Here is a 12,481-nt window from a genome sequence, read left to right as displayed (position 1 = left end):
GATTTGGAGGAGGAGATGGGAAAGGGAAGAGGATAGGGATATGCCTCCTGTACTTAGATACTTAATATGCTGTCACATAGAAGAGCAATGACATTTTTGTCTTAACTCCATGTGGAAGAGCTGAGACAGATGAGTGAGAGTAACAGGGTAGAAGATTTCACTTAATTTAAGGAAGATTTTATAAAAATTAGAGTTGTCCATCAATGAAATGAGATGCTTCAGGAAATAGTGAGCTACTCATCACTGGACATATTCATGCAGAAACTAGAAAACCTTCTATCACGGTTGATATAGAAATTTTTACATTGGTTGGAAGGTTGGGTGAGATGACCTCCAATAGTTTTTCCAATACATAAAATTCTGTGAATTTTAATTTGAGTGTTTCAGTGATGAATCATTGCATATATGACAGTGAGAAGTTTTGTTCTAGGTTCTTTTGGAATGTGAGATTTTCAAACCTCAATCTATTTCTTTTTTAAATCAGTAATTCTTAGGTATAAGTCAAACATATTTCTTTCTGCTCTTCCTCTACCCTTTCCCCTCCATACTTCGTCTGTAGGATAAAAACAATTCATAAGTCTTTGGGGATAATGATCTGACTGTCAAATGTTATCTCATCTGTGAACAAACATTTTAAAGAAAATACCATTCCTACCAATGAACTATATGTTATGTTTTATAGGAGTTTTCATCTGTGGCCATTGCCAGACTTGCCACACCCACAACCTGACCCTCCATTTCAGATGGAGGATTTTGAAGGAATAAAGAAACTTTCCATATTTATTTTACTTAAATCATATAGACATTATTTAGTAAACTATATGGTGTGAAAAAGAAAACCATGAAGAATTTTTTTTTATTATTTGAAGAAAACAAATCATATTAATACATGCTCATTGTTGAGCATATTTGTAATCTAGGAACCTAGGCTCAGAGCTGTTATATAATTAGAGTCTTAGATACTAAAATAGATTCTTTTACTTTCCTATGTGAACACTGGTTTTAATAGCAAATAAATCTCACAAGTGTTTTTCTTTATTTTTTTAACCAGCCCAATGCAGACTGCATAGATGACATCCCACCGGACTTTGAAGGATCCATAGGAGGGCCACCAACCAATCAGATTACAGGTGCAAGTGACACAACCGTAAATGAAAGTTCTGTTACTTTGGATCCCGCTGTCCGAACTGTGGGAGAATTACAAGTAGTCCAAGATGCAGATGCCACTCCCCAGGAGGGGGAGGTTAATTTTACAGCCAACAGTAAGTCTCTTCTCCATCTGCAAGCTCACACACAACATTCACAAAGCCTTCTGAGTGCTCATTTCCTACTGTGTAGGTATCACCTCTTGTGTGGGGACCATTAAAGAAATATAGCATGAATTGGTGATGATGACCATAAAAATGTAGAAGCATATTGCCATTCTGAAGACAAAGCCTGAAGTCTAGAGACCCTCAAGTTCCAATTTCTATCATGGTTTTGAGTCACCAAGAAAACTCAAGCATTTGACATAGGGTTTCACAGGTAAAAGTACAATGAGAATTACTTGGATTATAGAGCTAGAAGGACCCACAGAAGCCATCTATTCCAACCATTGATGAGGAAACTGAGGGTCAGAGAAGTTTAGAGACTTGCCCAAGATCACAAAAGTACTAGGTTCCATAATCACCATCTAAACCCAGGTCCTCTGACTTCAAAGCCAACATTCTTTCTCCTGTATCCCAGTGCCTCCCTTAAGCAAGGGGAGGAACAGGCCCTCATCAGATCTTAGATAAGCTCACAGAGAAAGGTCAATTACTTTTATGCCCAAGGCTCAGACAGGAGTAAGAATTTTAATATTGAAAACATGGCCCAATGTTCTTTAGTTAATTGTACTCTTCAGCTTACATTTCCATTCAAAATTACATCATCACATGACAGTCATATATATATATATATGTATACATACACAAAATATGTTACTTCTTTTCTTAAATATATAAATGTATATATTTTTATATTTATGTTATTTGTATTATGTATGTTCCAGTAAATGTTCCATATGTTCACATGTATATTTTACATACATAAATATATATAGCACATATATGTGTGTGTTTTATATATACGCGTGTGTAGTACATATATACCTCTGTGTGTGCACATGTATACATGTATGTATGGACTATATATGTATATGTGTGCATATATACATATATACACATGTGTGGTGTTTAGAGTATATGTGTATTCTCAATACTAGAGAATAATATATGTATATGTGTGGAGGTATGTAGATGTGTTTATGCATGTATGCATGCATATATGCATGTACAGGTCAGTCCTAATTTGAACAAATAATCAGTCCCAGGAAGCAGTCACATGTATTTGTATTCATACTGTTCAAAATTATAATTACATAAAATATAGTAATTAATTTAAGCCCAGTGGAACTGTGCAGTAGAAATTCAAATGCTGCATTAGAATTCATTGGAATCAGGACTTAGCTGTGTGTGTGTGTGTGTGTGTGTGTGTGTGTGTGTGTTTGTGTGTATGTTTTTAAAACTGTACGAGGGCAATTTTTTGTGTGTATGTCATTTTGCCATAAATGGGAAACCTGGACGGCATCAAGGCAGAATGTGGATAAAGATAGGCAGAGAGCAGATTAAGGCAATATCTATTGACTGCAGACATTTGGGGCCAGTATTATGTATATAGGGATATATTTGGCTGTTAGAATCTTAATATAGGTGTCTTTTTCCTATAGATTCTCTCCTTTGACCATATGTTTCTGTCTGGTCTATTTTGATTTATTGAAAGATCAAAGGAAATTCTAAATAGAATATTCCCAATCGATGGTGAATGGATTATAGACTCCTAGAGGGCAGAAATCATACCTTCGATATTTCTGCCTTCTCTAAAGTACCTAGCATAGTTCCTTACACATGGCAGCCAAGTAACAAATGCTTGCTTATGAAAAAATATTTCAAACTTATCAGTATTATCAACCTTATTTTAACAATCATTCTACTGCCTTGTTTAAAAATATATGTAATGAAATCAATGGAGAGGCTTAGCCAATCGAATACTCTGTTGCAAAACATGTGGCTATACTCAGCTTACTTCTCTATTGAACCAGGGAGAATAGGAGAGGGGAAAGTGTGTGTGTGTGTGTGTGTGAGAGAGAGAGAGAGAGAGAGAGACAGACAGACTGACCGACAGACAGAGACAGAGACAGAAAAAGAAGCAGAGAGAGAAGCAGAGGAAGAGAGAGACAGAAGAAGAGAGGAGATAAGAGAGGAAAAGTAGAGAGAGAGAGAGAGAGAGAAGGAGAGGAGAGGGAGAGACAGAAAGAGAATAAACATAGAGACAAAGCACATATAATTGCCTGCCCAGTTCACATTCAATTTAAAAGTTTTTTCTCAAGCTCCGAAAGGAGCAGAACCTTTTTTTCAAGTTCTATGTACCATACTCAGGACCATAACTATCATGAGACAAACAGTGCTTTGTCCCAGGATGCTGGCATATGGGGGAAGGCTTCCTCCCCGAAATGATAGGTGCTACCACCTCTGGCTACTAATCCTAAGATTTTATTACTCTGGCAACTCTCTCTCCAGCCTCACCCTTCTCTCCCAAACCTCATGGGGCAAAGGATTCAGACTTTCTAGAGAGCAGGATGCCTCCTCCAGAAGTGACTGTACTCCCAGAGGGTTTGTCTTCTGCACTACTGACTGCGTCCCATTCATTTCATTTGCCTCAGGAACTGCTTCAGCTCCAGCTCTTAGCTATATTCCTAACTCCTTCCTTTCTTAGTCATCAGCATGGCCATGCAGTATATCACATTTATATGAAAGTCACCCAAGCACTTAAAGGTAGGGTGCTTCTGAAACAGAATGCCTTTGGAGTATAACTAGAAAGGTCTTGCTTTAAACTGCTGTCTTTCAGCTCCCCAAAAGAAACAGTAAAAGGATAAAAGAAAGGTAAACTTCTTGCAGGCTTGACATTTGAGTAAAAGGCTTTTTTTTCTTTCGTATGTATCTTTTATGTTCCTGACATTACATCCTTTATAACCTCCAAGCTCCTGCAGTTTTCCCAGATCACGTAGCTCTGGCTTATTTGTATGACAGTCCACTTGGTATTCATTGATTTTTATCTGTAGACCTGATCCTACCAAAAACGAATCCTGCCTTCTAACTTGTTGAGCCCCTAGGGCTAAAAATAGTAATAAGAATATCTGATATTTGCATAGTGTTAGGAGGTTTGCAGAGCAGTCATACTGCCCGCAAGCATTTATTAAGTGCCTATTGTGTGTCAAGCACTATCTCTAATGCTGGGAATTCAAAGAAAGGCAAAAGACCTTTTGCTAGAGATACTATCAGAAGTATATAACATATGGCTATTGTCTTCTTAATATAACAGTCTCTATTTCCTACACAGTCTCTCCTTTGTACATTTGTTTTTGTCTGATCTGTTCTGCTTCACTGGGGGATCAAAGAAACTTCCAGACTATTCCCAAGTGACTGAATGGGTTCTGTCTTTTCACTCTTTGGTTCTGTCAATTCAACCACTTCCCAAAACATCTAATTGCACTATCAACTCTCCCATGTTCCTCCATTTTTCCACATGACTAGCACGAGATACCTTAACAAATATTTTGCTAAAATCTAGGTAAACTCTAGGGATAGGGACTAGAAGTGTGATTTCACTGATATAAGGAACTCAGAGATGAGGAAAGTCACTTTCCCAGTGCAGATCAGAAGTTTCTCTTCCTCTTATGTTCTTAAAGAATTGTTTAGAGTCCTGAAAGAGGGTAAGTGACTTGGCTAGAGTCTCACAGACAATATTTTTCAGAGGTAGGACCAGATTTCCAGATCATGCTGGCTCTGAGGCCAACATATAATGCTACCCTTCAGGAAAACTCTGTCTATAGCATTTCCCTTTTCTACTAGTTTAATAACCCCATCAAGGAAGGAAGGAAGAATAATCTAGAATAGTTTATTCTTATTAAAATCATGCTACCCCTTTGAGATCACAACATCTCTTTAATAATGTGTCACAACAATTAAATCAAAGTCAAACACATTAACCTATAATTTGCTGATTCTATTATCACTTTTGAAAAATCAAACATTTGTCTTTCTGACATATGGTATCTTTCTCAATCTGTGTGATATCTGTGGTATCTTTCTCATTTTCCATGATATTTAAGAGATCACTGACAGTGACTCAGCAATCACATCTGTCAATTCTTTCAATATTCAAGGATATGTTCATCTGAGTCAGGTGACTTGAACTCATCAAGCTCTCTAACTGTACCCTCATTTAACTTCTGCATGTGTTATCACTGAAGAGAGTTTGACCAGACTGTCCACACAGGAAATACCAAAGGAATGAAGGATCTGTATTGCCCAGGTCTCAGTGTGCATTTGGGTAGACACACTATAGAATCTGTCCAACAGTATGTATATAATGGGGCAAACAGATGCAATGGACAACAAGCTGGACACAGAGTTGAAAAGGAGTTGGAGAGCAGTCTGGACTTCTATAAAACTCTTTTACTGACCTGAAACTTCCTATGAAAGGCCCATCTTTTCAATAATAACATTTTACCTATATTACTATATGGTAGTGAGTTGTAGAATACCACTACCTCCGAAGAAAAACATCACCCACAGGCCAATGGAAAGACACATGGTAGGTGTATACTGGCCAGAACATTTAACAGATCAATTCTGAAGAACAAGAGTAAAGGGTATCATCAAGGAACAGTATGATAGGAAGAGAGAATGGGGTGGTCATATGGCAAGAGCAAGGAATGACAAGCAGATGGTCAGAGGGCCCTGCTGGTACATTCATGATATTTGGAGAAAATCAAGACATCCTCCAAGATCTTGGATAGACTCTCTTTTGTGAAAAAAATGGACAAGAAGAAATAGAATGGGCACACATGGATGGGTGCCATCTGTATTTTTTGGAAAGAACTCCTAAATCAATGAGATCACTGATCCATTTGGATATCAACTCCTTATTGGCCAGTTTTGACCTGTCTTTCCCAGTCCAAAGGTCATTCTTAGTGGCAAAGTAGAGTAGAGGCAAAATAAAAATTGAGCCACTCTGCCTTCTCAGTGTTGTCTGTTACCATCGTCTCATTCATCTCAAGTCATGATCCTTTCCCTTCTTTGATTCTCCCCTTTTCTCCAATACACCTTTAAATAAAAAGCCTTTTCCTAACTCTCCTTGCCAATCTTGACTTATTTTGAGCTTTATTAATCCTAATACTATTTTTACTGTACCAGGCACACTTTTGTATTCACTCTATGTTCTCTGTTCTTGCTTGCATCTTCTATACATGTCTTTTAAAAAATAAGTTGGTTGGCAAGTTCTCTACAGTTACGTGATTTACCCATAGTTACTCAGTGAATCAGGGCCAGAGTTGAAATTGGAATTCAGATCTCATAACTCCAAGTCCATAGATATTTCGACTCTATCTTAACAAAGTAATAAGGATATCATTATGGAGAATTTCTTTTCCTTTTCCTCTATTTGACTGTTTCCTTAGAGAGAAAGTTAAAAGCAGTTGATCCCTGGAGCCATGAGTAAGCTTCTCAAAAGAGCTAAGTTCTTAGGTGTTATCAGGATCTGTATGTGAAGCCTCTTTTCAAAGAATCTGGGGAATTGAATCAGCCATCTCAAAAATAAGTTGGCTGCTGAACCAAATTTATCTCTCCCAGTCTAGACTCATGGTCAGAAAATAACCACTGAAACATAGCACAAGCTGAGCCTGAGAAGAGGATCGGTTTCTACTCTGGCCATAACAACTATCAACAGTATCACAGAGTAGCCCTCTAGGGATGTTTATTCCATACTTATTACAGAAAATGCTACAAAATCTTTAATTCAAAGGCTTACATTTCATATCTAACTTCTGAAGCATTTCCATAGGTCCAGAGTGTTAGTGGTTATGGGTTTGCAACATTGGCAGCTTCCTAACCCAAAAACCATAAGACCATAGAACACGACCACAGCAGGGTACAAATGAACCTGTACATAGGAACCATATCTGACCAAAATGCAGTTGTCGTCAGAGGCCTACCAAAGAGCTTTTGAGTGTATGCACAATTGTGGAGCTGAGTGGAATAGCCTTGCATGCAGAACAGCTTAAACTGTGCTGGCTCTTAGCCCCTGTCCATCTGAGAAAGCTATTGTGTTAGGTTTATTTCAACCGGTAGAAAGTCCAAGTCTGACCTGATGATCTCGCTTGCTGCACCCTCCTTTCCCAATTTGCTATCAAAGTTTGAGTGAGGACTATGCTTATCTTATGGAGCTAAGGGCAAGACCTTGATCTCAGAGAATTTTAGCACTCTACTCTATGTATGGGATCCCTTCCTCAAATGACTCTTTATGGGAGTTTGTGCCTCTCCTTCTGGGTCAGTCATTGACATTAGTGCAAAGGAGATGTGTCATGGGTTTCTGAGAGAGCAAGGATCCCTGATCTGTATCCGTGGGAAGCCAGAAGGAATCAGGGGACAGGCATGAGCTTTTCGGGTCTTATCAGAGGGAACGGCCACTGATGAGAGCTGATCCCAGGCTAGGTTACTTAGACTTCTCAGATAGGATGTTTCTGCTCTCAAGAAAGATCACATGGGAGAAAAGGCAATAACACCTCACAGGGACTGTTTTCTCTTACCTGGGAAAGACCCCAGAATTGTTTACCTTCTCATCCTTGGAGAACTCAAATGTATCCCTGTTTCAGGACTGCTTACAACACTGTTTTAAAAAGTAGTAATGTTAATGGCACTAGCTTCTCTTAGAATTAGGAATGATATAACTCTTAAAGTTTGTTTTGTGCTAAAAACTTGATAATTTTATTCAAGTCTGTAGCTCTTAATTAGGGAGTACATTATTAAAAGCCATTAAGTCCTGTAGGTGAAGACTTCGACTGCCACTTGGCATGCTGTGGCCATCCTGTGAGCACTGGGGTAGGAGAATTGGAAGTTAATTCCAGGTTTTCACCCAGGCTTTGTCCTGATTTTGAATCTGTAAGCCAAAGCAGGAGACAGAAAGACTGCTTATGGCTTTTTTCACTATGCCGATGCATTTTCTTACATTTGCAATAACAACCATCTTTTGGCTTCTTGTTTCTGCAAGAATATGTAAGTGCATCCAGAAATAAACACCTGTAGATGAAGCATTGTGATTTTTATAAAGAAGCATCAGGGTAAGTTGTGACTCACCTCCATGCTTGCCTTAAAAAGTGAAATGGCAAAATTGCTTCATTTCCCTATGGACAAGTACTCCGGCTAAGACCAGCAAAGGAGAATGAGCTCCTCTGGTGCCCATAAGATTTACATTGCAGTTGGCAGTATGATTACTTTGATTTGCTGGTGTATCCCACCATGGAAAACAAAGAACCTCACCAATCACTGGAGATACAAACCCTCCTGTAAGCGCCCCTCCAGGAAATATTGACACCACAATGCACTATTCTGTTCCAAAATGGCATCCGGGAGAATCTATACCAGATGATGATCTCTGTAACTCTTAATGCCCTGTACCTAGAGCAACATCATCCCCCTTTTACTCAGCCGGATAGCTCTCTAGGAACAATAGGCACAGCAGAACAGCTGTCCTGTTGAGCAAGGATTTCTGAGATAAGCACATGCTTTGATGATCATGCTACCAAAATGACAACTGGCCAACTTCCAGTATCCACCTGGTTTTTGATGATAATGTCCCTTGCTCTGTTATGAGCTGTTTTTTTAATTCAAGAGTACTCCTTTAGGGCTATACTGCCTACGTTTATCAGCCTTATACTTCTGGTACTGTGCTTGGGGAATATTGATGATCTACAAAAGTGGAAACAGCCCATGAAGGAATTAATCAATCCAGACAACAGATTTATTGTGGCTTGGAGCGCTTGTCCTGTGCCTGCTTCACACACCATGGTACCCCAAAGGTGTTTTGTTTCCCTAAAGAGAAGCATCTCAGCTAGCTGGTTAAGTTGTAGCTTTATATGGCTGTAGAATTTGCTCAAAAGTTCTGAGTGGTGATGGTTGGGCATTCTGCCTAACACCAAGTGGGCAAGACATATCTGCTAACTGTTAATAACTGAAGAGGTGCCGGGAATGAGCTCAGATGGTGGATATCATCAGATCTGCCTTTCTGTCCCTTGGCTAGTATTTTATCCTCAGCACATACACTGCAGCATTGAAACAGCAGATCATGGCAATAAATGCAACAGATTAGGCCTTTTTTCAGTATTCAAGCAGAACTGAGGACAAAGAAGGTAACATGTTCGCACTAAGCTCCAAGGTGATTTTGACTTAAAAGCAAATTGCTGTGGTATGTCATTAGGCAGAATCCAATGGAGCAGTTGGAAACAGATAAAAATACCTAATGGGTGAGCCTGCTATCCACTGCAAGAATTAAAAAGCTTTATCAACAGAGGGCCTCAGGAGCCAAAGTGTTACAGAAATGAGATTCAGAATTCAGTGTGGTGATAAAGTAGAAGGTCACTAAATTCAACTGAGGCTTAATTAGGTAGAGTATTTGACAGCAGAAGAAATAGACTCCTAGCTTAGGAGTCTACAACCTTGTGGTCTGACCCTGCTTCTGCCACTTGTAGGACCTTGGGCAAAACACTGTATTTCTCTGGCCTGGGTTTCACCGGCTCTAAAATGAGATAATTGGTCAAGAGGATCTCTGAAGTCCCTGTTCTACCCTAGCATTATATGCTCCTCTGCTTCTTCTGCATATAGCTAGATTTCCTCCCCCCTAAAGAAAAAAATTGGGGGGGGGACGATTTTAAGCAGTGCAAATTACCTGGTATCTACTCAATTATTTCACCTCCGGGATGACCCTGGTTTCTGTCTGGGGCTCTCCAGGGAGCAGAGTTCCTTTGGAGTGAGCTCAATCCGGTAAAGACCATGTGCTCAGAATGGGGCTGGCCAGCACTTCTATGATCCCTCCTAGGCCAGGGTCATTGAGTATGTAAAAGTCTCTGATTTGTGTTATTGTTTGGTGGGCTAGGGGGTGGGGATAGGGAGAAGAAGTCCAGGGGAGGATGTTTAAAAATCCATCTTCCCCAGATCCCTAAAAGCCTTCATGTGCATTTTTTAGTTATAACTAAATGGCTTTGCATCTTTTCAAGTGAAAACCTTAGCTTTGAATTAACATCAATTTGCAGACATTCATAGTACAAAAGCATTGTTTTAATACAGTGGGAAGTCTATAGTGGTACATGTACAGTTGTTTGGTTTTTACATCATATCTATGAAGACTTTAATTTCCATAAAGCTTTTTCTTTCTCATTTTTACAATCCTGTAAAAATAGGATTATCATTCCCATTTTATAGATTAAAAGCAGTAATAATAGTTCAGGATTACATTGTGCCTTAAAATTTGCAAAACACGTTACATATATAATCTCATTTGATCTTCACAACAACCCTGAGATCCAGGTGCTATTATTATGCCTATCCCGAAGATGAAAAGAAATCAAGGCACAGAAAGGTTGCGTTACTTTTATAGGATCACACAATTCTCAAGTGTCGGGATGAGATTTTATCCTGAACATCTGACCCCAAGGTCAGAATTCTCTCCCTAGAAGCTGTAGGTAATGACAAAATAAAAATCCTGGCCCAGTGTCCTCTCCTCTATCGCAGTAGGTGAGCAGTGTCCCCATGAACATCTTAAGAGAGTGGGGAGAGTACCAGCCAAAGATTCATTTTAGGTCACTTCAGAATTTTTCACTTTCCTTTGGGATTTTATTTCTCATAAAAGTCTGTGCTCAGAAGTTTTCACTAAGACACTGGTTTAACTGGTTGTCAGGATGAACAATAAAAACTAAATTCTTCTCAGTAAACTATAAAGCAGAAGGTGTTTTACTCTATTAATGTTTGTAAAGATCGTTTCCTTTGGCAGTAAAAGTCAATCCATTTTTAAAGGAGCTACACAAATCTGAGTGTCATCCTTAAGGCTTAGAGGCTTAGTTAACTTCCTGGGCATTTCTTCAGGTCCTTGCTCCATACCCCATGTGGCTGTCCCATCCCCCCACTCTTCCCCCCCCAAAAAATTACCAGAATTCATACAGTGCTTTTCATTCCAAGATCTCAGCATTTTTCATATAGATTTATCTCATTACATCTTGACTTTCCAAAGGAGGGGAAAATATTCATGTTGCTTTTTTTACATATCAAGAAATTGAGACACAGAATTGAAAGACAATATTGGACAGTGGAAAAGCACTGGCTTTGGAGTCAGGATAGCTAGGTGGTGCAGTGGATAGAGTGCTGGGCCTAGAGTCAGGAAGACCTGAATTCAAATCCAGCCTTAGATATTTGCTAGCTGTATGACCCTGGGCAAATCACTTAACCCTGTTTGCCTCAGTTTCCTTCTCAAAGTAAAATGGAGAAGGAAATGGCAAACCACTCCAGTACCTTTGCCACGAAAACCCCAAATGGTGTCAGGAAGAGTTGGGCATGACTGAATTGACACGGCAATGTAGAGTCAGAGGATATTAATTAGAACTTTAGCTTTTCTACTTGCTGTGTGGCCTTGGACAAGTCACTTTCTCTTTTGGGGGCTCAGTTTCCTCCTCTAATAAATGAAGGGTTTGGATTAGATGAGCAATTCTCAAAATGGTTCTCAAAGAGCTCTAAGAGTTCCTGATGCCCTTTCAGGGAGTCCACAAGATCAAAATTACTTTCATAATAATACTAGTATGTTATTTGAACAATATTAAAATAGTCTTCCTTTTTGTGTATAGTTGGATTTTTCTTCCTATACTTCAACCAAAATAACATATTGTAACAGATTGAATGCAGATACAGATATGAGAATCCACCTGTCTTCTTAGCCAGACATTAAAGAGATTTGCAAAAACAGGTGAAAAAATGCCATTCCTCTCATTAATCTTTTTTTGTTTTGGAAAATATTATTGTTTTTCATTAAAATGTTATTTCTGTTAACATGTAACAGTTTTATTACTGTTATTTTTAAGTGAATTAATAAATATTTAAATTATCAGTTTTAATTTCAACTTTGGTAAATGTAAATAGATACAACCCACATTAGTAAAAGCTCTTTAGGGGACTCAATCTAAAAGTGTAAAATGGTCTTGAGGCCAAAATGTTTGCCTGTGTCATCCATCTGTAAAATCCCTTCTAACTCTACATTTGTGATTCTGTGAGCCTCCTCATTTGCCAGGTTATTTCTCTAGGCCACCCAGTGAAAGCTATGGTCTTCCAAAAAGCAAAGAGTTTCTAAAAATGCAGAGGTTCTCTTGGTCGTAAATATTAATACTTAAGGGGGGAGGAGCAGGGCAGGGGAATCAGAATCGAGAGAGAGAGAGAAATTGGGGTGGGAAGATAAAGGGCAGATAATTTAAAATTCATGGGGATATCAGGACTGACTTCCCTAGTAAAGGTGTAATTAATTACAAGTCAGTATAATTGTTATTGGGCAGCCAGGTGGCACAGTAGATAGAACACCTGGCCTGGAG

General features: G+C 38.9%; 1 protein-coding gene across 2 annotated transcripts in view; it reads left to right on the top strand.

Annotated features, from left to right (window-relative positions):
• RNF150 (ring finger protein 150) overlaps positions 1–12,481 on the top strand; it is a 337,900-nt gene that overhangs the window by 278,459 nt on the left and 46,960 nt on the right. For both annotated transcript variants that reach the window (XM_027866842.1, XM_027866841.1), the window contains one exon: positions 1,052–1,262. In XM_027866842.1, coding sequence (XP_027722643.1) covers positions 1,052–1,262 — 211 coding nt within the window. The remainder of the gene's footprint in view (positions 1–1,051; positions 1,263–12,481) is intronic.

The sequence above is a fragment of the Vombatus ursinus genome, unplaced genomic scaffold, assembly GCF_900497805.2.
Source record: "Vombatus ursinus unplaced genomic scaffold, bare-nosed wombat genome assembly UNPS02014784.1, whole genome shotgun sequence".
In the NCBI taxonomy this organism is placed as follows: Eukaryota; Metazoa; Chordata; class Mammalia; order Diprotodontia; family Vombatidae; genus Vombatus; species Vombatus ursinus.
Note: the sequence above shows the minus strand (reverse complement) of the source record. Positions and strands in the feature narration are given on the sequence as shown.